The 24,368-nt window shown below is 58.3% G+C and overlaps 1 protein-coding gene across 5 annotated transcripts in view; it reads right to left on the reverse strand.

Annotated features, from left to right (window-relative positions):
- DIS3L2 (DIS3 like 3'-5' exoribonuclease 2) overlaps window positions 1-24,368 on the reverse strand; it is a 354,030-nt gene that overhangs the window by 2,107 nt on the left and 327,555 nt on the right. For all 5 annotated transcript variants that reach the window (XM_040450689.1, XM_040450690.1, XM_040450687.1 and 2 more), the window contains 6 exons: window positions 6,659-6,842; window positions 5,972-6,058; window positions 2,853-3,000; window positions 2,330-2,460; window positions 2,055-2,159; window positions 562-663 (listed from right to left, as the gene is read on the reverse strand). In XM_040450689.1, the coding sequence (XP_040306623.1) occupies window positions 562-663; window positions 2,055-2,159; window positions 2,330-2,460; window positions 2,853-3,000; window positions 5,972-6,058; window positions 6,659-6,842 (757 nt within the window). The remainder of the gene's footprint in view (window positions 1-561; window positions 664-2,054; window positions 2,160-2,329; window positions 2,461-2,852; window positions 3,001-5,971; window positions 6,059-6,658; window positions 6,843-24,368) is intronic.

Raw genomic sequence — 24,368 nt, forward strand, 5'->3', positions numbered from 1 at the left:
CCCTCTAGGCCTCTGTCTGCCCATCTGTAAGCCGAGCCTGCTCGGGGACTGAGGCCAGGGGGCCTTGGTGGGAAGTGAGGGAAGCACACACGGCTGTGTCCGTCGTCTGGCGCACAAGTGAGCGCTCAGTGTCCGCAAAAACAGCCGGGGTCTGGGGCTGGCCTTCAGAGCGTGCTGTGGGGAAGACCTTACGTGCAATTTCTGGGGTAGGGAGTCCACAGTTTTCATCGGACTCTCAAAAGGACCCCCAAAATGAAAACCCTGCTCTACGGGGACAGGCAGAACCCCGTCCTCTCCCCGCAGCGGGTCCCCAAGGCAGGGAAGGCAGTGCCGGAAAGCCGTGGCCCGAAGGAGGTAATGTGGGCGAGCCGTGTGGTTCTCGCAGGTAGAAGCTGAAAGCCCACCGGGAGCTTGAGTGCTTGAGGGTGGGGGTGGGGGCGCAGGAGGGGCAGCAGGGCAGGCAGGGCAGGGGTGCCGCGGGAGGAAGGCTCCTCGAGAGCTGAGGGGCGGGCGGGCCCACAGTGGCATTCTGGAAAAGCTGCCCCACCCCCTGGTTCTGACCTGCTGCACCGGCTCCTGCTCTAGGTCCTCAGGCTCCCAGACAAGCGTGAGCTCCGGCTTCTTGCCCACCCTTTGGAAGTGGTGGGACCGCAGGGGCAGCGCCTGGGGGTACACACGCCTGTGTTGTGGGGTGCAAGCTCTGCGTGCCGCCTCCTCACCTTTGACCCCGAAAGGCTGCCCGCTGCTTGGGAGGCAGCTTCTGACCGGCCTTGAAGGAGCTCCCCGCCCCACTCCCAGCAGACGGCTGCTTGACCTCTGACTACGGACCACCCCCACCTTTGGCTCTTACCTCCGGCCAGCTTTAGGAAGGCCCTGCCAGGCCATCTTCCATTAAGGCAGGACCTGAGGGTGACCGAGTGCTGAGCGGCAGGGGCTGGGTCTATCCTGGCTCATCAGGGGCTGTCTACTTGAGGCCCAAGGTGGACCGGGGAACCCAAGGCTGAGGGGTGCCGCCCCCTGCGGGTGCTGGGTCTGTTAACACAGGCTGAGGGCTGGCTTGTCTGCAGACCCAAATCTGTCTGATGACCTAGACCTGAACTTTTGTCCTGCTCAATGAACTTCAGGGCAAGAGCCCTGATTGATTCCAGCTGGACTCCATTCTGTCTCTTCCGCTTTGCTCCACTGTATTAATTCCATGCTTATTCTACTCCATGTACGGGGCTCTGCACTCCCCCAAGTGTTCTGGATGTCAAGAAAGTCGAAGCCAGGGTCAAGGGCCAGGTGGTGTCCTGCCAACCACAAGGTCAGCTGAAACAGGCCCCTCAGATGGCGTTGGCACAGGCACCAAGTGCCCCTGGAAAGAACCTTGAATAAATAATCACACAGGGCAGGACCCAAGGCAAGGGCCGGTCTCTTCCTTCTCTTCAGGGGACATAGTTTCCAGAGTGGCCCTGGATCATTGTCTCATCTTTCCTTCCTTCACATTCCTATAAAAAATTCCACCCCCAAAGCCTGCACACTCTGCCACCCTGCACTGGCTAGGGTGGGGCCCATTCTCTGGTTGCCTGGGTCCTTCGGGAAGGGGCCCAAGCCTGACTCTTGGCCTGGATCCCTCACCCTAGGCAGGTGCAGCTGGGGGTCCCGGCGTGGCTCAACAAGTGGGCTTGGCGACGGGCGGCAGAGGGTAGCAAGGTCGGGGGGGTATATACACTCGGCTGCCACACGCCATTGTCACTGCCTTAGCTTGTATTCTCCGGTGCACATGAGGACATCAAGGACCTTGCGCTGTGCTCCCATCCTCCATGCTCGTGTGTCCCTGGGCCAGGAACCCCCAGAGACCAGAGAGAGATGGAGGAGACCCCAGCAGAGGGTTGGGGGACACGCAAGTGAAAGCACAGTGTGCGGTCGATGCAGCTCGGTGGGTCTGTGAGAGGAGGGAGGGCTTTCAACAGACGCCACGAGGTCCCCGGCTCCCATGTCATAGTGGGTGCGCTTCAGCACTGTGCCTGCCCGGAAGGTCCCCAACCCCGGCCTGGGTGGCCGTGGGCACTCACATTACAGTAGACACGCTTCTGCACCCCGTAGCGCAGCACCAGCACGTCGAAGGCTTGGTTCAGGACGCCTAGCACCATGGCTTCTGACTCCAGGGGGCCACTTTCCTGCAGGACGGAGCTCTAGCCGAGGCTTGGCCACAGGACATGCCATCACCCCCAGGGCCCACCCCAGCTGCCGAAGGCCCATGAGCTCCTTAAGGGCGCCTCGTGAACAGGTGCCCAGGAGGGGGAGTGGGGCAGGTGAGGGGGAGGGGCTGCCAGGCCGGTGGCCTCACCTTCACGAGGATGGCAAAGAAGAGGCCGGTGCTGAGCTCCTGTACGCGCTTGGACGCCATGCGGCGGTCATTGCAGTGGTCGGCCTGCTTTTGCAGGGCGTCGGGTTCCAGGTCCGGCAGCTCCCTGTAGCCTGGGAAGAGGGTGGGTGCGGGGCAGCTGGCAAGGTGCTGTGTGTGTGCCGGCCACGGCTGGGTGACGGGAAGCATGGTGCTCCCTGCCCAGGCAAGGTGGGGCCTGGGAAACCCATGCAGGGCAGAGGCCTTCCTGCTGCTCAGCTCCGGAGGCTCCGGCAAGGTGGGCAGCCATGGTTGGGGTCCTCGAGCCCCGGCTTTTGTATAGGATTTTAATGAGCCCCACTGCAGCCACCCCCAGCATGCTCACAGAGGGTGTTTCTGGGCCCAGGCTCCCCCGCTGCTCAGGCCGTCTGCCCCCTGGAGTCTCTACATAGAGCCATGGGACCCGCTCTGGGGCTGGGCAGCCCTCAGGTAGGCACAAGCCTGCATTACCCCAGTGCTGTCTTACCAAGAGTGGCGGCCAGGAGGCGGTGCACCAGGACGTCAGCAAAGCGGCGGATGGGGGAGGTGAAGTGGGTGTAGAGTGGTACGTTGAGGGCATAGTGCCGGAACTGTGCCTGGTCCCGCAGCGTCCCCGAGCAGAAGTACAGTGCCATCTGGGGGGATGGGAGGTGAGTCTTAGAACCTGGCCAGACCAGGTCAGGGCGGGGTTTGCTCTCCCAGGCTGTGATGCTCAGAGTCTCATGATGGGCTGTTTTGGGGGTGGACTGAACTGCCAGGCTGTAGGTGGCCGACCACAGGCCCGAGGAGGCCAGGAGCCACCCTCTGTAAGGGGACCAGTGTGGCTGCCACGAGGCTGTGCAGAGCCACGAGATGCCCATGCCCCTCTCCTGCTGAAGACAAACGTGGGCCTTGCCCTGCACTGCCCGGACCCTTCGTGATGGCAGCACGCAGAACAGGCCAAAGAGCACCGTAAGGGGCCCACCTCGCCTCTGTGGGGCCCAGGGGGTGCTGGGAAACCTCAGGATGGTTGGAAACCTCCTCCCTCCGAGGCCTGTGGGACCGGCCACCCAAGCCCTCAGGGAGGGCCGCCCACCTGCTGAATTGTGAGGGCAGCTGGGGAGGAGCTCATCCTCCGCCTCAGCCAGCCACTGCCGAGTTTTCGGGGCTGTTACCGCCGGCAACAAGGAGGGAGCTGTTTCTGGTCTGCCCCTCCACGGGACGGGGATGGGGCAGCTACTGTGCAACAGGGAGAAGAGGGGAGGCCTGTGGCCAGGCTGGACAAGGGGCCGCAGACGTCCCGTGGAGGCAGCAGCAGACGCCGAGGAGGCTACGGGGCTCTGCAAGGACACGAAGTCCACCTCCGCCACCATCACGTGGCCCAAGACTCCTACTACCCGCCTAGAATGAAATCGACTGGGGGTGCCTGGCTCTTCCTCTGTGGCCCAGGCCTAGTCTTCGTTGTGACCAACCTCATGCCCTCTGGCCCCGATGCCTGTCCTGCTAGAGGCGATGCTTGCACCCTGGCACCTCTGTACCCCCCATACTCAACCCTGCACCAGCCAAGGGAGGGAGAGGTTTGCCAGCCACCGGCCTCAGCCCTTCTTGTCCCTGACAAGCTGCCCTGAGCCAAGACTCAAGAGGTCTGAGTTCAAAAGGCCCTTCTGCAGGGGAAGAAACGAGGAGTGGGGTGCTTGAAGAGAGGCCAGGTTTCTCTAGGGGCCCAGCAAATAGCTCCAGGCCCATAGTGGTTCTGCCATCCGGGAGCCTTGGCCACCGTCCCCGCAGCTGTTTGCCCAGTGGTCCCCAAGCTTCCGGGGCTGGGAATCAAGGACGCCGCTGCTGCCTGGGAGCAAGAGAACAGGTTCCTCATCTAGGGCCAAAGTCACACCCCTGTGTGCTCACTCACTTGCTCCCTGTTTGCACACACCCGCCTGTGCACTTGGCCAAACGGACAGCCGGCTCCAGTTACTTTGTGTACGTCGGCCCTGGAATCCAGGGCACAGCTGGGGATGGCCTGCTCAGCTCCCTGAGACCTCTTCCCCTCCAGCTCCTGCTGGGACCTGGGTTATGTCCGGGGCAAGTCCCCGGGAGAGCTGGGAGCAGCCTCCGCTCCAAGCCATGTCTGGGCCTTGTTCTCGGGGGTGGCCCAGATGATCAGGGGTGAGGAGGACGGAGGCCCTGGTCCCCTTTCCGGCTGGAGAAGGTGTCTCTGGGCAGGGTGGGATGGGTGAGGGCTGTGGCGTTCCCAGGGACCAGATGCTCCGGGGACAGCCCTGGTGCCCAGTTCCAGCACCTTACTTGGGACTTTTGTGCTCACTGCTGCTGCCCCTGCTCGGTCCCCTGTCCTTGTCCCAGTTCTCAGGACTGGGAGAACAGGGGCACTTCAGAAATTCCAACAACCCCCTGCCATCAGCTCCCCAGACAAAGGCTGGCTGTTAAGGTCACTTACTGACAGGCAAGGCCAGAAGTCCACTCTATTTAAGGCTCTGGGTGACTCGGGAGAGGAAGGCTCCTTTCCGTGGAGCTCCAGGGCTAGTCTGACCTTGGAGGTGGATGCCTTCCAGAGGCTGGGGGCAGGGCACGGGAGCCCAATTAGCCCTCACGGCACAGTCAACAGGTAGATCTTGGGACCCAGGGGCTACTGCATCTCAGAGTAACTGGAGGGCAGAGTGACATCGAACCCCTTGGCCACAGGCACACCTGCCCCTCTGTGTGGCTTTAAGGGGCTTGGTGGGGGCAGACAATTGTGACTGGGGGCAGGGGAAAGGCAGCCAGACCACACGGGCCCGGATGACTCCATTCCTGGCAGAAAATATGACTGTCAGAAAATAAATCGGCTGTGGCCAGCTGAGGTGACCTGGTTCCTGTGAACAGATTGAATCTGCAGTGACTGAGCCCCTGAAAAATGGTTTGTCACTGCCCCTCAGCCAGACTGGGGCCCAGAGCTGGTCCCATTAGTATCTGTGGCTCCCGCTGACCTGACAGGCTGGTGGGGTGGCTCCTTCCCAAGATGCCTGCGCCTGCCAGAGGGCTGACACCTGCTGTTAGGAGCAAGCTCACTGTCTACTTCCTAGGCTGCCAGCCTGTCACCCTGCCTGCAGACACAGGCCCATGGTCTAAATCCTCCTCTACTAGCTGGCGAGAGGGAGACAATTCTGCCTGGGGTCCAGAAGCCGTGGTAGGGGCTGATGACTGCTCCCCTGGGCAGGCTGCTGCAGGAGACAAGACAATCTCTCCCCTCCGGGGTGCCCGTCCAACTGAGTTGCTGACCAGCCCCCATTCCCTTCCTTAAGCTGGTCTGGTTTGTGGCGACTGGGCACCAAAGGCTTAGCGTACACCCTGTGGGGACTCCCTGCCTTCTGCTAGGAAACAGAGCCCCAGAGGCCACGTGAAGGGGGCAGTGGGGCTCAAACGAGGCCCTTTAACAGCCCTGTAGAAGCCGTCCTTGAGCAGATGAGGCAGGCAAGTCTGTGTAGGAGGCAGATCAGGCTCAGGAACCCAGGGCTCACCTGTCCTAGGTGCTGCCTGGGGGTGCTCCCCACCCCTCCCCTTAGTTCCTGTGTGTGTGGAGGCCATGGATGCTCCTAAGAGAAAAGGGAGGATGGGGATGAGGCCCCTCCTTACCTGCATGGGCCGGGAGCACATGTTGGTGAGCACCTCCTTCCGGGCCAGTGAGTACTTGTCATCTCCAAATGTTTTGGTCAGACTTTTCTAGAAGCAAACCCGTGTGATATGCAGTCAAGCCTGGGTTGGCTCTGGGGCCCCTGTCACCCTCTGACCATCTGAGACCTGGCTCTGGGGAGGAAGGGTATGCTGAGGGGCTCGACCATGCTCAGATGGCCACGGTGGGCTGCAGGGGGCCAGCAGCCCCCAGCCCATGTCCTGCTCTGAGGTCAGTCTGTGTCTTATTGGCTGGAGGGAGAGACTGGTTTCCAGTTGTCCGACCTAAGGTGCCTCTTTGCCCACCCCAGGCTTACAGCACAGATGGGAACAGCCTCCCACCCGTGGGATCGGAGCTGAAGTCACGGGTCCCCAAGCCCCATAAGGCTTAGATCCAGGCAGGAAACATTTGACCCTTCTTACCATAAAAAACATTCTCTGGCTTCCAATCATCTCAGCCCCTTACTGAAAGTTTCTGGACCCAAGCCCCGCCCATCCCTGGCCACAGGATCCCTGCCCATAGATAGATGGGTGTTGACTGGCTTCCCTTGGCCTGGTCCTGGTGGGGAGCATGGCCCATGGCCAGGGCCCCTGTGACTTGGAGGCTTTCTCCGCTAGGGTCTCCCCCTCCCCTACACTCCCGGCACTCACGTTGAGGGCTCCGGCAGAGCTGAAGTCCATGGGCAGCCCCATCTGGTCACAGAATTCCATGAGATCATTGAGCATCTTGGTCTGGGGCGGGGGGTGCCGGCGCAGCAGGGCGCACGCAGGGAAGGCGCGGTAGGTCTTGTGGGCCACTGCCATGTTGGCCAAGAGCATGAACTCCTCCACGAGCCTGCAGCGGGGGGAACCAGCAGGGGTCAGGGGCTGCTGCTCCCCTTCTCTCCCAGGCTCTCTGTGGGCTGGCTCTCATGTACCCTTGAGTCTCAGCCTTGAGACACTGTCCTGTCTCCCAGGCTTGTTCCCCTGCTTGGGCCCCTCTCTGCGCTAACCGGTCTGTATCACTCTTCTCTGAAGCGTGAGGTTGCACACCACCTCCCCGACTGGACGGAGGGATGGCATCTGTCTTATTCCCTGCTATAGCCCCAGTGTTTGGCACCCCAGCACCCCAAACCCACCTGACTGGAAGAAGGTGCTCGGTAAGGAGCTCTGCTGAATGACTAGCCTCCTAGAACACTCAGAGGCGCACCAGCTGTACGAAAACAAGGCACCCAGGTATGCCATGAGAACTCAGAGGGCTTCCTGGGGGTATGTGGAAGGCGGTCAGCAGACCCAGGGCTCCCTTCTCCCCCAGGGGAGATGAACAGGAGAGTCGCAGAGGGCAAGAGGGATTGCCCGTTCTGGGGCAAGGCAAACGTGCAGTTGAGGTGACCAAATCCCAGACAGTTAAAGTGTAATCAGAATAAACAAGTATCAACAGATATGGCTTCAAGAGACAAAGGCACACCAAGGACCCAGGGAGAGGAGCGGGGACGGATGGGGGATGAAAGGAGCAGGCAGAGTGGGGAGCTGGATCACACAGCCCTGAGGTCAGCACCCCCAGCCCCCACATCTGGGGCAGGAGGCCATATGCTGCTTCCCGCACCCGGGGCTCCCGTGGGAGGATAAACCGATCACACACACGTATAAGAGCTGAAGCCCCTGGAAAGGGGGCTCGGGCATGCTGTGGCCACCATGGCCAGGGTGTGCTGTACAGGGAGAGCCTCGCTCAATTCAGGGAGCTCTCCCCCCTGCCTTTGATCTGGGCCCCCAAGCTGCATGTCGAGCCTGTGCTTCTCCCACAGAGGCAGAAGAGGTCAAGGAGTAAGCAAGCTCCGGGAGCCCTGGCAGCAAGCAGCCGGAGGCCGGGGACGCACTTCCTCTTCCTGGAGGTGTGGGTAGTACTTCAGGGTTAGCCTTGTCACCTGGCCAAGCTCTCGAGAGGAAAGAAAAGCAGCCAGTGATGGGGGCGGGGGGAGAATAAGCATGAGCTGACAGAGCCCCTCCCCCCCCCCAGACTGGGCCTGCCAGGGCAGAAGTGTGGCTCTGGCCTGCCAAGCCGCCCCGAGAACAAACCAATCTCCCAGAAGCCCTCTCTACGAGGAAGAGGGGCTGGAAATGGCCCTCTGGCGACAGCACCACCAGAGGGACTGGGCCAGATCTGGGTCTCGGGAGAAGCCCACCCAAGCCTGCACTCCTAGCCCCTCCTCTGTGGGGATGACTTTGGACTGGCCCACCGTGGGGCAGGGATACAGCTCAGGTGCAGGACTGAAGGGTCAGGTCTCAGCTGGCCCTTGTACATGAAGGAAACCCTGTGTGTGGAACGAGGAGTTCCTTTATACCCTACTGTGCAGTAACAGCCATTTGAATTTTTTTTTTTTTACATTTATTTATTTTTGGGAGACAGAACACAAGCAGGGTAGGGGCAGAGGGAGAATGAGACACAGAATCCGAAGCAGGCTCCAGGCTCTGAGCTGTCAGCACAGAGCCTGATGCGGGGCTTGAACCCACAAACTGTGAGATCATGACCTGAGTCGAAGTTGGACGCCTAACCGACTGAGCCACCCACGCCCCCCTGTAACAGCCATTTAAATGACCATTCTGCCTCCCTCTGCTCCCCAATCTGTCCTTGTGCACATCACTTCCCGCTGAAAAACCTCTGAGTTCAGGCACCTGAACCCAATCACCATCTCCCAAGTGGAGGGACGTCTGAACCCCGGCTCGATGCATCTGCTGTAGGGCCCTGCACAGCACGGACCTTTCCCGATCCTCCTTTTTCTCAAATGCAGCATAGGGGTAGTAGCACCTGCTTCACAGGGCGGTTGTGCAAACCAATGGGACTAACACATGTCACAAGGGCAGACCCTGTGCCTGGCACGTCATCGGCCTTAAGACACAGGATGTGCTTCCCTCTCTCCCCGCCTTCCACACCAAACCTCCAGTCTGTACTCTGCCCTGTAAGTTTCATCCCTGCCATCGATCCCCCCTTATTTGCCTTTTCCTCACCTTCCCTGAAGGCCCAGGCTGAAGGCTGTCTCCATCACCCCCCTGGGTACTTACTGCTAACTAGCCATCTGGCAACAAGAGCCAGGCTGTTCTATGGTCACCTGTGTCATAGTCTAGCACTGTTTGACTCTCCATACTTGATCATCCTATTTAGATCTTGTCAACCCAAGAGAAGTCTCAGTTCCTGCTCAATAAATGTCTGATACTAGAGACCATTATCACCTAAATGCTTCAGATGCATACCTTCATTCATTCATCTGTTCACTCAACAAACACTACTGGGTGCCAGGCGGTTCTAGACCTGTCTCCCCGTGCAGTCTGAGAGTCCTTGTGGGCGGGGGGGGGGAGGGCACATGGTCTCTTCCTTGGAGACCTGGAGTCTCCAGCCCAGCTGCAAGCTTGGTTGAAAAGGGAACACCTATATATAACCTTGGGGCTGACCCTGGGCTGTGTTTTGCCAGTGTGGCCAGCAGGGGGCAGCATGCCCCCATAGCAGGGTTGTGGTCAGGATGCAGGCTATGAGTGCTGAGCAGAGCAGGAGGAGAAGGCTGGGCTGTGGTGTTCCAGCCTGTCCCCTCCACCTGACTCGCACTGTTTGGGTCAAAGGAACAGAATGCATGGGGTGCCTCCCCAGGCAGAGCCTTGCTCCTGTTCCCACTTTCTGCAGGGGCTCTCCCACCTCATCTCTCATGGTCTCAAGTAAGGATGAGAATAGGAAGGAAGGGAATGAGGAGGGTGCAGCCAATGCCCAGAGCCTCAGGCAGTGACAAAAGAACCAAGTCAAGCTGCTTCTCCAGCGACCCCACTACTTGTCCTCCCTGGACCCCCAGTGCAGTCCCACGAGTCTCCTGAAGCCGGTGGGAGAAACACAAGTGTGCTCTCGTTAACCTGGAGAGAATAAAGTCTGGCAAAGCTTGAGATGCAGAGGCTGACCTTGGAGAGGTCCTGTGGTGCCTCCCCGGGGCTCATTTCTCCCCGAGTGTCTTCAGTGCCTCCCTCATGACAGGGAGGCAGGAGTTAAGAGGGTAGCCCGTGGAACTCTCTCCAAGATGGTTTGCTGATATCAAGCATTCATCCCAGGAAAACGTCAATGTCACCAAACTGGGAGGTGGTGCAGCAATAAGCCTGGACTCCCCGGGTGTTGCCACGGCTCATTAGTGTTCTAGGATAGATGCAGGGACCATTTCCTCACAACCTGTCCTTAACATCCTTCTTATACCAGCAGGTAGGAGAGGGAGGGGTAGAGGGAACACACAAACTGCGAGGACAAGGGAGCAGAAGCGGGGCCTGGAAGCAGAAGTGGCAGCCATCCTGGGGTGGTTGGGAGGGACACATCGCTGCTGGAGGACGGTCCCCAGTGGAGTGTGGGAACAGGAAGGCCAAGGAAATGCCAAGCGGCCGGCAGCCAGATTCCACTGAGTTCAGAATTCACCGTCAAAAACAGGGCTAGGCATCACGGAGGGAGAACTGGGCTGGCAGCTACTGGGGGTGGGCCAGATGGATGTCTCTGCTCTCATCTGAGGCCTGCAAAGTCCCCCTCGTTGGGCTCAACAGGTTGCCCCCAACCCCACCATGGGTCAGTTCCATGGATCAGCCAGCAGGGGGCCCCCCAGCATCTTCCTTCCACAGGACCTGGGACGTGGCAGGAGCAGCTTAGAACCCAGGAACTTCTGGGCAGGAAAGAGCCTTAGTTTATAAACTGCAGCCCTGCAGCCTGTGGTCCAGGGGTCTTTGGGCTCCCATTCAGTGTTTTTCTCTGCAGTCAAAAGGGGCTGAAGGCTTGCGCTCTGAGGGAAGGCAGGGTGATCAGAAGAGACACGTGGACAGATGGCATCCCTTCACCCTGATCTCCTTCTCCTGTTGGGGGCCAGGGCTGCATGCACAGACCCAGCAGGCAGGCCTCAGACGATGCCCCAAGCTGTTCTGGGTGGTTAGGACGCGCCCCTGAGAGCAAATGTCACACGCTGGAGTCTGGGAGGTGGGGACGGAGGCCTGTGGGCCGCCGTGGCCTTGGGCTCTGCTCGTTAATCTGGGTAGCTGCCCTGGTCATAATCCGTCCCCTCCTTCTGCTCCAGCGTGTGATGTTTGCTCTCAGGCATGAGATCACTCAGCCCTGCTCGGAAGGTGGCAGGGGAGGGGGTTTGAAGTCAGCAACTTCCTGGCAAGTGCTCTAAAAGGGGGGGCTCAGGACTGGCCAGGATCACCTTCCAGAACAGCAAGCCAAGCCCTTGGAGATGGGGCCCGGATTCCAGTCCTGGCATCTGCTGAGCATTTGGAGCCCAGTGCCAAATGCACTGGGGACCCACGACTCTGGAGGTCTTGAGGGGGCGGGGTCTGTGATAGACAGCTGCACAGCCGGCTGGGGGCTGAACCAGGATGCCAGCTCGTTCTCAGGATCCCACTTACCTGTGCTCTGGGCTTCCAGGTTCTGGGCATGGGGGGTGGGAGGGAGGCGGAGGGGCAGGTGAGAGGCTTCTCGTCCCAGTGAGAAGCCGAACAAGTCTAGAGCTGTCAGAGTCCCTCACCCGCCACGGCAGAGGGCGGGCAAAAGCCACAAGCAACCTACTCACAAGTATACACACTCCTCACACAGCAGAGACGACTTTGGTCCAGAACGGGGTTTTCTAAAACGCGGTAATGTTACTTAAAGAAAAAAAGTATTAATATATAGGAGATGCGAGGGCGGGGTTTTATTTGACGTTTTTCTTATGGGACATCCCTTCACCTTTGAGACGCTAACGTGCGTCAGGACTACAAGAAGCTACCAGATGCAGCATTTACCGCGTATTGATGACTGAACTTGTGTCACAGCTTGAGGGATGACGTCTGGGAAAGGATGCTCTACCTGGCAGGGGTCACACAGGGGCAAAATGAGAGATGGGGTAAAACATCTGCCCTCTCGGAGGAAGCGTGTCCATTCCCGGCCATCCAGGGCCTGGACTGAACGTGCCCTTGCTCGGCTGGGAAACCCTCGTTCCAGGAGTTTTGTTACTTAGGGGTCTGGATGTGTCTGTGGCCAAGTAGCCCCTCGAGGGACAGGGAGGGTGGTGGCCCGCGGCGAGGTTCCTGCTCTTCACCTCTCCTGCTACTTGTCCTGCTCCCTTCCTTGCTCCGTGCGCAGAGGCCATGCCATGTGGAGAGGAGAGGCGAGTGGCCACCAGCTCAGTAGCTTGCCTGGACTTCCAGCTCTGCCCCTCACGAGCTGCGGGACTGCAGATACATTTTTAAACCTCTCTGAATCTCAATTTATTTACCCGACAAATGGAGATGCAAATATACAAGTGCTTGGCCTTAACGAAAGATGACAATTTCGTGCGTGCCGTGAATGTGACTGGCTGGGTGCCCCAAGACAAGATGTGGGCTGAACATGCAGAAGGATTCCCGGGGGCTCCTGCTGCCCTCCTGCCCCAAAGCCACCCCCTCGGTCAGGCCTGCAGCATTGACCAACCGGCCTCCCTAAGTCTAGTCGCACCCTGTGGTTTACTTCTTGTTTTAAAAAAATTTTAATGTTTATTTTATTTTATTTTTGAGAGAGAGAGACAGAGAGAGACAGGCTGAGTAGAGGAGGGGCACAGAGAGAGGGAGACACAGAATCCCAAGCAGGCTCCAGGCTCTGAGCTGCCAGCACAGAGCCTGACACGGGGCTCGAACCCACGAACCACAAGATCGTGACCTGAGCTGAAGTCAGACACTTAACTGACTGAGCCACCCAGGCGCCCCATACTTCTTTATGCCCAAAGTGGGGCACTCTTTCTCGAAGGCACACCTGATCACGTCCCACTCCCACCTGATGCCCTTCGGTGGCGTCCACCTCCTGGTAAAACGAGGTTTACCGGGCTTTGTGTCGTGTGTCCAGAGTCGCCTCTTTCTTCTCCCCACCCTCAGCCCCCCACGGTGTAGCCATGCTGAGTTCTGTGGCTCTTCTCTCTTCTGTCTCACTTCACTGCTGCGCCTCTCGGCTGAGATGCTGGCCCCCTCTCCTCTCTTCTTCTCGGGGAGGCAGCACGGGGCACGAACTCTATGTGCTTCCTGGGGATCCCATCCCAGCATTTTGCTCACACTGCGGTGACTGCCTCTGATCACCACCGTATCTCCCCTCCCCAGCCCAAGGCGGTCTACCTCGGCCCCAGCACAGTGCGGACACTCCATAAATTCGCGCAGATCCCCAGGATGGGTGCATTCGGGAGTTGGGAGGGCTCGATGCCTGCCACCACGGCCTGTTCTGCTTGGGCCCACAGCCCTCACGCGTGTACTTCTGGCCCCTGACACTTTGCTGCCACAACTTAGAGCCCCGAGAAACGGGCCTGACTGAGTCCCTTCCCCGAACAAGGCGGCGCTAGAGCAGCAACAGGCCTGCCGGCTTCCCCACCCCAGCCTGAGGGGCGGTGCTCTGCACTTGGGAGACCACAGGGCCTTGTTATTTCCTGACGACCTCCCCAGCTAGAGCCTCTGTCTGTTTTCACTCGTCCTCACGTCTTTTCTGAGCTGCTGTTGCAGCCTGGTTCTGCCCTGCGAGCAGTGAGAGAGGGAGAGACGATCCTGAAGCGCCTGGGTAGCTGAGGTGTGGACGCGCGGTCCCTTAAAGCCCCCTGCAGCCCTGGGAGGGGTTTCTATCCCTTTCTGTGTGAGGGGGGCTTACAGAGCAAAAAGGAAAGGTGACTGGCTCCGAGTCCCACAGCTGATTCGCAGACGGGCCCGTGCTGCCACCAGAGAGCCTTGTGGGCAGATCAATTCCAAGAGATGGCAGCGAGGGAAACACTTTACACGAAAGGGACGGAAGAAGAAAGGCGTGGAGGCAAAACACATCTAGAAAAGCATCAGCCGCGTTTGGAGACTAAGGAACCGAGGGAAGGGGGAGGAGGGCTGTGCTGCAGGGGAAGGCCAGTAGGGGCCTGGGGTGCCAGCCTCCAGCACTGGCACTGCTCTGGGGAACTGGGGTGCGAGGCGAAGGATAGGCGTGAAGAATACGGTGAAGGGGAGCACAGGGACTAGGGGCTGGGCACAGTTAGGGTGACAGCTGGAGACTGAGGGCTTGTGAGAAGCAGCCAGAGGCAGCAAGAAAGGGCAGGTCACGCCAGAGTCCGAGATGCACACACGACGAGGCTCTGGGAGCAGGTGAGACGTCCCCGGGCACAGAGGGGCAAGAGGGAAGGAGCTGGCAGGGTGGCGTGGGAGGGGGAACGGGGTCCAGTGCACGGTTGTCCATGGGGCAAATGCTGTGAAGACACGGAGGCCGGGGAAGGCCACCGGGTTGGCGAGTGGGAGCGCGGTGCCATAGCGGTGGGGCCAGGAAACGGATCCAGAAAACCAAAGATTAAAGAGTGAGGGAGGCTGCCAAACATAGATGACTCTCAATACGTTCATTAGTGAAAGAGACACGGGTCAGTCTGAAGGGAGGGTGAGGAGGGCCTCCGTAACGCTTTCTGATGGCTGCTTGAAGTATCCAAGAGATTGCTCTGCCTGTGATTTCAGAGGCAAAGGAGCACCTGAGGGTGAGTATGTGACCAGCCTGCATTTGGGGAGGAGGGGGTGTCCAGGGAAGAAGTCTGATGTCCCCTTGGCGCTGTGAGCTCCCAGAAGGGGACGCCGGGCCACATGGTTTGGGTAGAGAGGAGAAGGCCTGTCTTAGCCACCCTCTACTCAAGGAGTGCGCTGGAGGGGGCCCCCGGGCAGAGTCCATCCCCGCAGGAAGGGACGGGCTATCTCCTTACAGCAGCCTGGAGTTCCCGTGGCCCGGAGAGGAAGGGTCTTGCCCAGGGCCACAGCCTGGCAGGGGAGGAGGGGGGCGGGATCCCATATTCCCCAGCCCCCTGTCCTGAGCTGTCCTGAGCATTCAGGGAGGACATCTGGTAACCAACAGCCCCAGAACACAAGAGGCCCCTGTGTGAAGAGCAGCTGGGTAACCTCGGAGCGCTGGCACGAGGACACTGTCCCTGCAACTGTCCACTGGGCAAAGGAGAGAAGACAAAGGCCCATATCTATCAGGTCAACAAATAAAGTGGCCACCTCAACAAGGTCCAGGGACAGAGGAAGCCTCGGGGGGTGCGGGGGGGGGGTCTCTGCCCTGCAGCAGAGGCAGGCACAGTCCAGACCCAAGATCAGCTGCCTGCTCTCCCTCCCTTATAATTCGGCCCATCTAGACAAGCAGAGAGAGGCCGGCATGGGTGGCAGGGTCTCTCCTGAGCCCAGGCTTGGTGCTGACAGTCAGGCCGGACCCCCGGCCCTTGCCCTTGGGCCCCTGGCTCCTCTGCACTTACCCCCTCAACCCTGCCTGGCAAGATGTTCCGTTTCCAGATTCATTTTACCAGCTAAACCAGATGAGAAACTCACCCCACCCCTTCCATAACCAGAACACTCAGAAAGTGGCTTTGGAAACGACGGGGGAGCCGGGCGGCCAGGGCAGAGTGGCATGGCTGTTACCCAAACCTGAAAAGGCATCAGCTTTCAAAGACCAAAAGCAAGTGAGAGACTAGAACAGCCTCTTCTGCCCCCAGCCACCAGGGTACTTGTCACAACTCTGTGGGAATCTCACGCAGATGGAATTAGGCCACTCACAGAGACTGTTCCATTAGCACTTGGTGAAAACTGCTAACTTGGAAATTTGATAAGAATTGCTCCCAGCCAGTTTCAAATCATTTCTTCTGAAGACCAGATTTTCCCCAGTTGGGCACATCCTCACTGCAGGCCTGGGAGCCCTCAGGCTCTGCTGTGGCCGTGAAGGCGGCGTGCCCCAGCGTGGCCCCTTCTCCCTTCCTCCATGGGTGGGGGGAGGCGGCCACCCTCGCGGGGACCTGCTGCTCTCCCAGCAGCCCCAAACTGAGTGTAGTGTGGTGGAAAACCGCAAGGGCCCCCGGAGCTGGGGCAGGATGGGCGGCGGGTGGATGGGCGCTGAGGTGAACTGCCGGGGATGGGAGGCTCCAAGAGACCTTTGTTGCAACAATCTCCTAGGTTGGGCCGGGGTGGAGCCGGCGGCCGGTGAGCTGGAAAGTGGAGGCGCAGAGACAGAGCTATCGACAGAGCTGGCCTGGGTGGGTGGGGGGTGGCAGGCTGACCGATGGGCGCCCACCCACAGCCGGCAGGGCACCCCGCTGCGAGCAGCCGAGTGGAGGGTGCCGTGGCCGTGGGGCCGACCACACGTCACAGCTCGGGCCTCTCGCTGACCCCTCTCCTCCTGGGCTTGTTGCAACCTGCTGAGTGTTTTGGACATTCCCACGAAACCACAGGGAAATGAATGGGGCCTAGTTCACAGGCATGGAAAACCCCAGAGGAGAAGGCCTCTGGAGCCAGACATAACAGGCCCTGCGGGTGAGGCCGGAGCCAGGTTTCCTCTCCTGTGAGGCTGAATCCACTCCAGGGCCTTTCTATAGGTTCAGCGGGTGGGGCCCAGCTGCAGTGAGGCACGTTTTCAGCCGCTTGTTTTTCTAGCTCAGAAGGAAGTCTCCAGGGGCTAGGTGAACGTCCCGAGCATGGGCCCTCGGGCCCTGCCAAAGGGAGGCCCGGTGGCTGTGGTAGGGAGGGGATGGGGGTTTGCTGGGGAGCTGGGTTGACAGGCAGAAAGCCCTTTGTCAGCGTAAAGCTAGCTGAGAAGCCTCGCTCCCTTCCCAAGGTTCAGGACTCTGCTCGAGGAGGCACAGGGCCGGTGCTCATGGCAGAAAACTCCCCCTAAGCAGAACCAGGTGGCGGAGTGTGCTTGCGGCCTCACAGGGCTGGGTAATTAGGGTTTGCTGGCTACGCGGCGGTGTTGACACACATGCCTTTCTCCACTTCCAGCTGCCGTCCAACTGGAATTAGAACCGCTGACCAGAGGAGGTGTGGCCAAGATGCACAGAGGCCGGGCCACCTTCGGGAGCCACCGCAGTGCCCCCAAAAGCTTTGCCGCCCTGTTCAGACTCCCGGGTCCGGGGGTTCCTTTTATGCCCCAGCCCAACTATGGGGCCTGGGTCTGTAGCCTTGGACAAGGGGCCAAGCGGGGGCCAGCTTGGTCATCACTGACATTGGGAGGGATCGATTTTTAAAGTTAGCTTTGGGCACAAAGATATTTGGGAAAGAAGGGTATTCCAGAACGTATAGGTGTCCCCTCGCGCCCGCCCTCCCCCCCCACATGCACGTGCACATAGCAAAAGACAACTAGATAAGAAAGGACGAGATACATGCTCCTGGGAACTCAACCTACTTTGCTTTTGCAAGTTACAACATGCTTTCCTCACCTTCCCGAAGACACTCTTGGCCTCACTGCTGCTGGGGAGCATTTCCCCTTGAGCAGGGCCACCCCCCTAGCCACACAGCCACAAAAGGTTCTAAGAAAATCAGAACAACTGGGCTTTCTATGTACATGACCAGAGTGTGGCAGGGCCATGATCTGGAGATCGGCCTTTTGGACTCCAAAGTCTGTCCTCTGCCCACGACCTGCAGGTGCGAACTGCCAGGGTAGCTGAGGCCCAGGCCTGCCTGGTGCAAACGGAGGAAAGGGTAATATGTCCAGGAGAAAGGGGTTTTCTAGAATGAGCAAAATGGGAACCCGAGACTTTAGGCAAGCTAAAGGCTCCTCAGCCATGAAGAGGGAATCTGTATTTCAATGTCCCCATGCACCCTGACGATCAAGGCCTGCAAAGCTGGGGGCTACGTGGATGGGCTGTCCAGGGCTGCAAGGCTTGTGGAGGCTCAGCTGGGGGGCTTGTGGTGGGTGCGGTGAGTGGTCCATGGGCTGCATCTCTACCCGGATGTTGCCATCAGCCCCCATCCACTGAGCCCAGTCATGCCAACCTCCTGTGTGTGCCTGGTCTGAGGCTGTGGGGAAGAAGGGCAGGTGGAAAGTGCAGGAAGGATGTGCACTAGCCAGCGACATGATCAGGGTGATCTGTGAAACTGCCTTGGGACACTGCCTGGGCACACTGTGCAAGAGTTCTAGTCTCTGAAGAGGCACCCGTTGGGTGGGTTCCTCATCACCTGAACACGCAATTTATTTATGCCTTGTAAGAAAAGCCAAGAGTGAGCCACGATCCCAGCCACGCTGTGGGTGCCATCAGCTTCCTCAAAGACAATTCATCTTGTAAAAGCTTTTGGACCCAAAGGTCTAGAACTGGGGGTCATCCTGGAGCCAGAGCTTCCAGCCTTTAATGCTTGAGGCTGCTGGGGATGGGGCAGGGCTGCTGGTCTGAGGGTCCTCTGCTCAATCCAGCCCAGACAGGGGTCCAGGGCTTGATTATGCCTCTAGCTCTGGGTGGGCACAAATCCTATGCTCTCACACTACGGCCTTACGCTGGCTTCTGCACGTTCTACCCTCAACTCCTCACAGCCCACTCATGCCTGTCCAACACCAACCTGTCTCTGGCTGGCTCACACAGCTCTGTTTACCTTAATTTCCAGGGCCTACGGCAGTATCGGGCATACAGTAAACACTCTCCAAATGGATGTTCTTATCTGCAATTGTCTGTCTACGCAAGACCAATACCTTATACTTCTGTGGCCCTTTATGCTGTTTTCACAAGCTTTAGACCCCTCATTGTTCATCTGAGCAAAGGGAGGCTCAGACAGGCTGAGTGACTCCTCCAAGCTCACAGACCAAGGACACATATGCCCCGCCCACTGCCTTTTCCTCAGGTCATCCTGTGTCACCTGCGGGAAGCTCCCCGAGGACTGGGCAGCAGGGATTCCTTGGTGATGCCCGACCGAGGGTTCTGCTGACAGTGGGGACTCAGCACAGAGGCTGCCCTGAGGCCACACTGGTACGGGGGGGGGGGGGGGAACAGGAAGCAGTGGTGGTCGGCCCCATCACTATGGTCCTTCCTCCTAACTGTCAAGGGCTTCCTCTCCCTTCAGCAAGGGTTGCAGCAGCCACAGAGCCAAGGTCATTCATCCTGGCCCGGCGTTTCACCTCCCCAGCAACCCGGGAGGGATGGAGCCCCTTCCCAGGGCTGCTCCCTGCCCCTGTCTGAAGCTGGCCACACTGGGCAGGCAAACACATGAGGCCACCTGCAGGCCTGGCTGGGTTGGGACATTTCTATAATCTTGGAAGTTTTCTTTACAGCGCTGGCTTGGCCTCTGCCTCTTTCCTGCTCAGGGGGACAAAGGGCAGGAATCAGAATTACCTGTACATCACCAGTTCTCCCAAGGAAATGTTTCCCCCCATCTGTATCGGGGCTCAGGCCCCCTCTTGCGTCTCAGTGTTGCCATTGGATGAGCACGTTTGGTTTTACTGCTTTAGTCCCCCTGGGCCCCCCTCCCCCCACCTCCGGTCACTAACTAAAGGCTCAAAGGTTCTGCCTATTTCAGCTGCAGCCTCCTTTTTGCAAACACTACCGCCCACCTGCAGAAGTGTGCTGGCCCACTGGTTCAGAAGGCGGGGCAGAGCTGTCCGCAGCGCCATGGCCATCTTGACCCTTAGACGCTCTGGTCTGAATGCCCGGGTTGGGAGCCACCACTTGGCAAGCCTCGTACAAGCCTTTCTGGTCTGTCCCAAGGGAGTATTTTCACCCTGGACTATGAGTTGGGCAAAGAGTCCAGGCACTTTTCGTGCCTACCCCGGTGAGTTCCATACTGTCAGAAAAATCTCCAACAGTCTGGTTGCTCAGTCCCTTGGCCAGCCCGACTGCAGTCAGGGTCCTGGGAGGGGCTGAGCCCTGAGAGAGATCTGGCTTCTAGCATCACAGGCTGCGGCTCGTTTGGCTCCTGGCTTCAGCCTGGCTCCCCCACCAAGTCATGGGGAAATGGGCACCCCGGGCTTCCTTTTGGGGGCTGGGCACCCAGACTCTCTAGAACTGCTCCTAGGCTCCTGTAATACGCCCTCTGCCGGCCACGCCCTAGTGCACCTTCTCCGCTCAGTCGCACTGAGTTTTCAAGGCTTGGAGTTTTTGCAACCATCTCCACTGAGGTTGGTTTTCCTGTCTGGGGACCAGGCCTCCCCTGTCTCTGTATCCCATGGCCAAGGGCACATGTAGGTGCTGATAAAATGCTTGGGGAACAAACGAGGCATTTCAGAGACATGAATACTCCACAGAAAATGCTGAGGGGAAAACGAGGCCCATGTTTGGAGGCGGAAGGGGAGACGGCAGGAGGGCCTGGGAGTGGGTTACAGCTCCTGCAGCTTCCCTTTGGCTTACCCCCCCCCCCCCAAAGGACAGCTGTGCATGAACTTGGCAGACTGAACCTGAAATGACTTATGCCAGCCTGAAGAGACATACTGAATCTGCTCTAATGAAATCCTACTTGCCTGCAGGTGGTTATTGCTTAGATCCGACACAGGGTGATGGTGTGGCCAGGGCTCATTTGTTGGTCACCTGACAAATGAATACTCTTGTCCAAAGGCAGCTTGCCTCACTCTAAGTATGAAACCAAGCAGATTATTAAAAAAAAAAAAAAAAAAAAAACCAACAAAAAAAACCTCTCCCCTCCAGGCTGATTCCACTGAACTAACACTTGTCTTATCACCCACTGGGATGTGGTGTGTTGAGTCTGGCAGAGGTCTTCATTAGCTAAGTGACTTTTAAAATATTGACCCACCGTTTTATGAACTAGGCTCAGAGTGGTTTAAATGGATATGTTCCTGTCCAGAGCCTCTGGGCTTCCCCAGCATTATAATACCTCTGCCTGGGCAATCTCCAGGACATCCTGAGGCACTGGCTTTCCCTCTGAAGGGTGGGTGGGGGCCAGCAAGGGGACTGCTGGTTTTCCTCCCCATCTCTACCCTCTGTCTCTGGGCCAATGAAAGCTCTCAGATATAGGCTGTGCCAGACTTCAGCCCTTTCCGGGTGCTACCCTCAACTTGACCTGAGACCCAAGGCCAGAACAATTTGGGTTAGGCCCTCTGTCCCTCCAGGTGAGCCGGGTCAGCCGTAAGTCAGACGGTGAGGCCAGCAGATGTCAAAGCCTGACTGGATCCAATGGTTTCACTTTCCTGAGCTGCGGCTCCGAGCCATCTTGGGGAGCCCTGTTTATCCAGGATTTGGAGATGCTCTAAGAACGCTGGGCACCTGGGATGCTGACCAGACTCTCTGTGTCAGCATGGCCTTCCGGCAGCTTTTTTTACAGGTAGCTTAGGCCGGGCCTGGGCAGCCATTCATGACTGGCCTAGGGTTAGGCCCGGTCTGTTCCGTTCAGGCCTCTCCTCAAGGGTGAGAACTGCTCTTCCTGGAAGAGGCCACGGCACCCAGGGCTCTCTGGCCTCAGGCGGACTGTCCCCATCTGGGGAGAGGCCCCACCCAGTGCCCTACAGGGCCTATGTGGTTCCCCGACTACAGCTGCCCTCCCATGACCAGGCCTCTCATCTCGCCGTGCAGCTACTGTGGCGGGGAGAGCGACCGTACTCCCTGGTTAATGGTGTCATGCTTGTCCACTTACATACAGTCCACAAATCTCTGTGAAACTCAAGCCCCGTTCCTCATACGTCCCATCTGTGTACTGGTGGTATTACTGCTGAATGGTCGTTTGCAACAACAGACAGACCGGATGCTAGTTCTGCCAGGACGTCCTTACAGGCAGTGTGCAGATCTCAGCGGTTCCACGGCCAGCCTCGCACAGAGACTGGGTGCTGCTCCTCGCCCTGTGGCTGTCTGCCTGGGAATGGCTGCAGCCAGCCGTGCCGGGATGAGTGGCTCTCACCCCGCTGAGCGTCCAGGCAAGCTGCGCCTACCAGCCCGGCCCTGAGGGTTCTGTGGGAGAAGCGGCATGGTCACTGTGCGTGGGCACGTGCACTGTGCAAGGGCTGTGAACGGAGCAAACCCACCCCTGTGCTAGATCTCCCGGAGGTACTGGGAGAGGCATTCGGGGTGGGGTGGGCAGAACCATTCTCCTTCCATCCATAAGTCTATCACTCCAGCAAGCCTGACGAGAGAGAACACGGCCCTGTTGAACCAGGTCACCAGGGCCTGGCCAGCCTCCTCTCTCCTGGCTCCTGTCTCCCACTCTCATCCCGCCACCCTCCACAGAGAGACTGCCTCCCCTGGGTGGGCTGGGCTTCACCGGACCTGACGCCCTGCAGGGCCTCCCACACCAACACCCCAAAATCACAGGCACCGGGCAGCACGGCCTTTCCCACACGGGACGCGCACGTCCCTGGGAGCCTGCTCTCCACACCCTTTGCGCACCTCCGCCATGGACTTTGTCACTGCTCAAGAACGTGGTTTGAGATACCTGCCTTCCCCAACGGGCCCTGCGCTTCGGGGAGGAGGGTCTTTCTCACTGCCTGTAGCAGCATAACAGCTGACACTAGCAGGTGCCCGATACAGACTGCTGGATTAGCAAAGGAAAGGTGTCTAGGTCTGGGCTGAAAACGCCTGGGAACTGGTTCTCTAAGACACGAGGCACGTGGGCAGGCCTCGGGGCCCCTGCTGGCACGCTAGTGGGACACGACCGTCTGGCACGTAACACAATTCTGAATACACTGTGGTTTCCTGATGATTTCTGTGGTTCCCCTGCTCTGGCCCATCTTTATCAGGGCTCCGACCAGTGCTGGCCTCAAGCCTCCTCGGAGGCTGGGTGTGGACGAGAAGGATGCCCGAGGGGGACGGGAGCGCTCCCTGTGGGCGGGCAGCTTCGCTTTCTAACTGGGCACAGCAGCAGTCACAGCCTCCTTCTTGCTTGTTAAAGCCGAGAAGGAAAGGCAGGGAGCCGTCCACCGTGTGCTGCCTGGGCAACTGTAGGCAGGTCAGCCTCTCTAACCTCCGCTCTCTATGCCACGGAGCTCCTCTCGTGAGGATTACAAAAGAGAAAGTCTCTCAGGGCCTGGCAGGCTGTTAAGTGCTCCATAACTATTAATTACTATTACCATGAAAACCTTAAGGTGACAAGAGTCTGGTGTTACTCAAAAAAAGAAATGTTAGGAACACAGAACACGAGCGGGAGAAGAGCAGGAACAGCCGGCCTCACAGAGACAGTCACGTGGTGGTTGCTGGGCAGAGAGCACATCGCTGCCCTCGGCTACGGAAGATGAACACACACTCACCCCACCCCCCATCAGAAGTTTCTTAGAGTCCTAAGCTGGTTCTTCCCAGGGGCTCCCGCAGCAGTGCTCTTAGCACTTGGGGCAGTGGGTCCCTGAGAGGGCCGAGGAAGGTGGTTTCACGAGCATCCCCACCCTCTACCCCCCAAAACATTCCTATCCCATTACAAGGAGTTCATGGGTCACGAAGCGAAAGGCAGCTTCAGGCCACAACTGAGTACTGGATCTGAGGAGACAAGTGGGCACATAATCGACATAAGAGTTAATTTTGATGACACCACTGGTTGGAAGATATGCTAGGAATAAGGCCCAAAGAAGGGAAGGATTCCTTCAGCTTCAGGAACAGAACACTGAGGAATCAGATTTTTTTTTAGAATATTTGACTCAAAAGCTGGTGACCCGTTCAATGGTGTGTCATGTACACTGAAGAAGAACGAGAGCAAACTTATTTAGATGAAACCAGACAGTGGCTGGAAGTGAGGAAGAGCCTCCTAAAATGACAGGTGCACCAAATAATTCAGTTCACGGCTGATTTTTACAAGCACAACAGGGGCGCCTGGGTGGCTCTGTCGGTTAAGCGTCCGACTTCGGCTCAGGTCATGATCTCACAGTCCGTGAGTTCGAGCCCCGCGTCAGGCTCTATGCTGGCAGCTCAGAGCCTGGAGCCTGCGTCAGATTCTGTGTCTCCCTCTCTCTCTGCCCCTCCCCTGCTCACGCTCTGTCTCCCTCTGTCTCCAAAACAAACAGAAACATTAAAAAAGAAAGAAAAGCACAACATTATCGTGCTTATCTGGAACTCAACCACATGTGACCTTGAGTATTCGGTGCCTGGGGCAGAAGCAGGAAATAAGCGACAAAGCCTGTGAGTGGCTGACACAGGGGCTAGAGCCAGGCGGCCAACGTGGCCCACGGGGAGTCCTCCTGTGCTCCTCACCCAGAGCCTTTCCTCTTCTTGAATGACACTTCTAACCACTCGACTCAGCTCCCTGGTTCCACACCCCCAAGGGGCCTCATGCTCCTGGGCAGCAGTGAAGTGACAACGTGCCCTGCCTGACACAGGCAGATGGGGCAGGGACCAGTAAGGTCGAGTGACAGCACACAGCACCATTTAGTGCTGGAGGATTCAGCATTTAGTGTGGAGGAAAAGGGCACCGCACGGTGTGGCAGACCCCAAGGAAAACACTTTTCTATCATGGTATAAACACGGTGGATAATCCCACGTTATTAGAAAGGGTCACGTTTAGGTCCAGTTAAAGCGAACAGTAGGTGCAACAATTAAAACCAATTTTTGGTGCTTGCAAGGACAAATCTCTTTCCAGGCGAAAACACAGTTCTAGAGAAAAGATCCTTAGGTTCCAGACTGCTCAGACATTAAGGTACTTGTGTCACACACCAACGAGAAGATACCCCAGACGTGCAGTGAGGAGGCCATGCGACAGT

This window comes from Herpailurus yagouaroundi, unplaced genomic scaffold, assembly GCF_014898765.1.
Source record: "Herpailurus yagouaroundi ecotype Mexico unplaced genomic scaffold, PumYag 202, whole genome shotgun sequence".
Classification (NCBI taxonomy): Eukaryota; Metazoa; Chordata; class Mammalia; order Carnivora; family Felidae; genus Herpailurus; species Herpailurus yagouaroundi.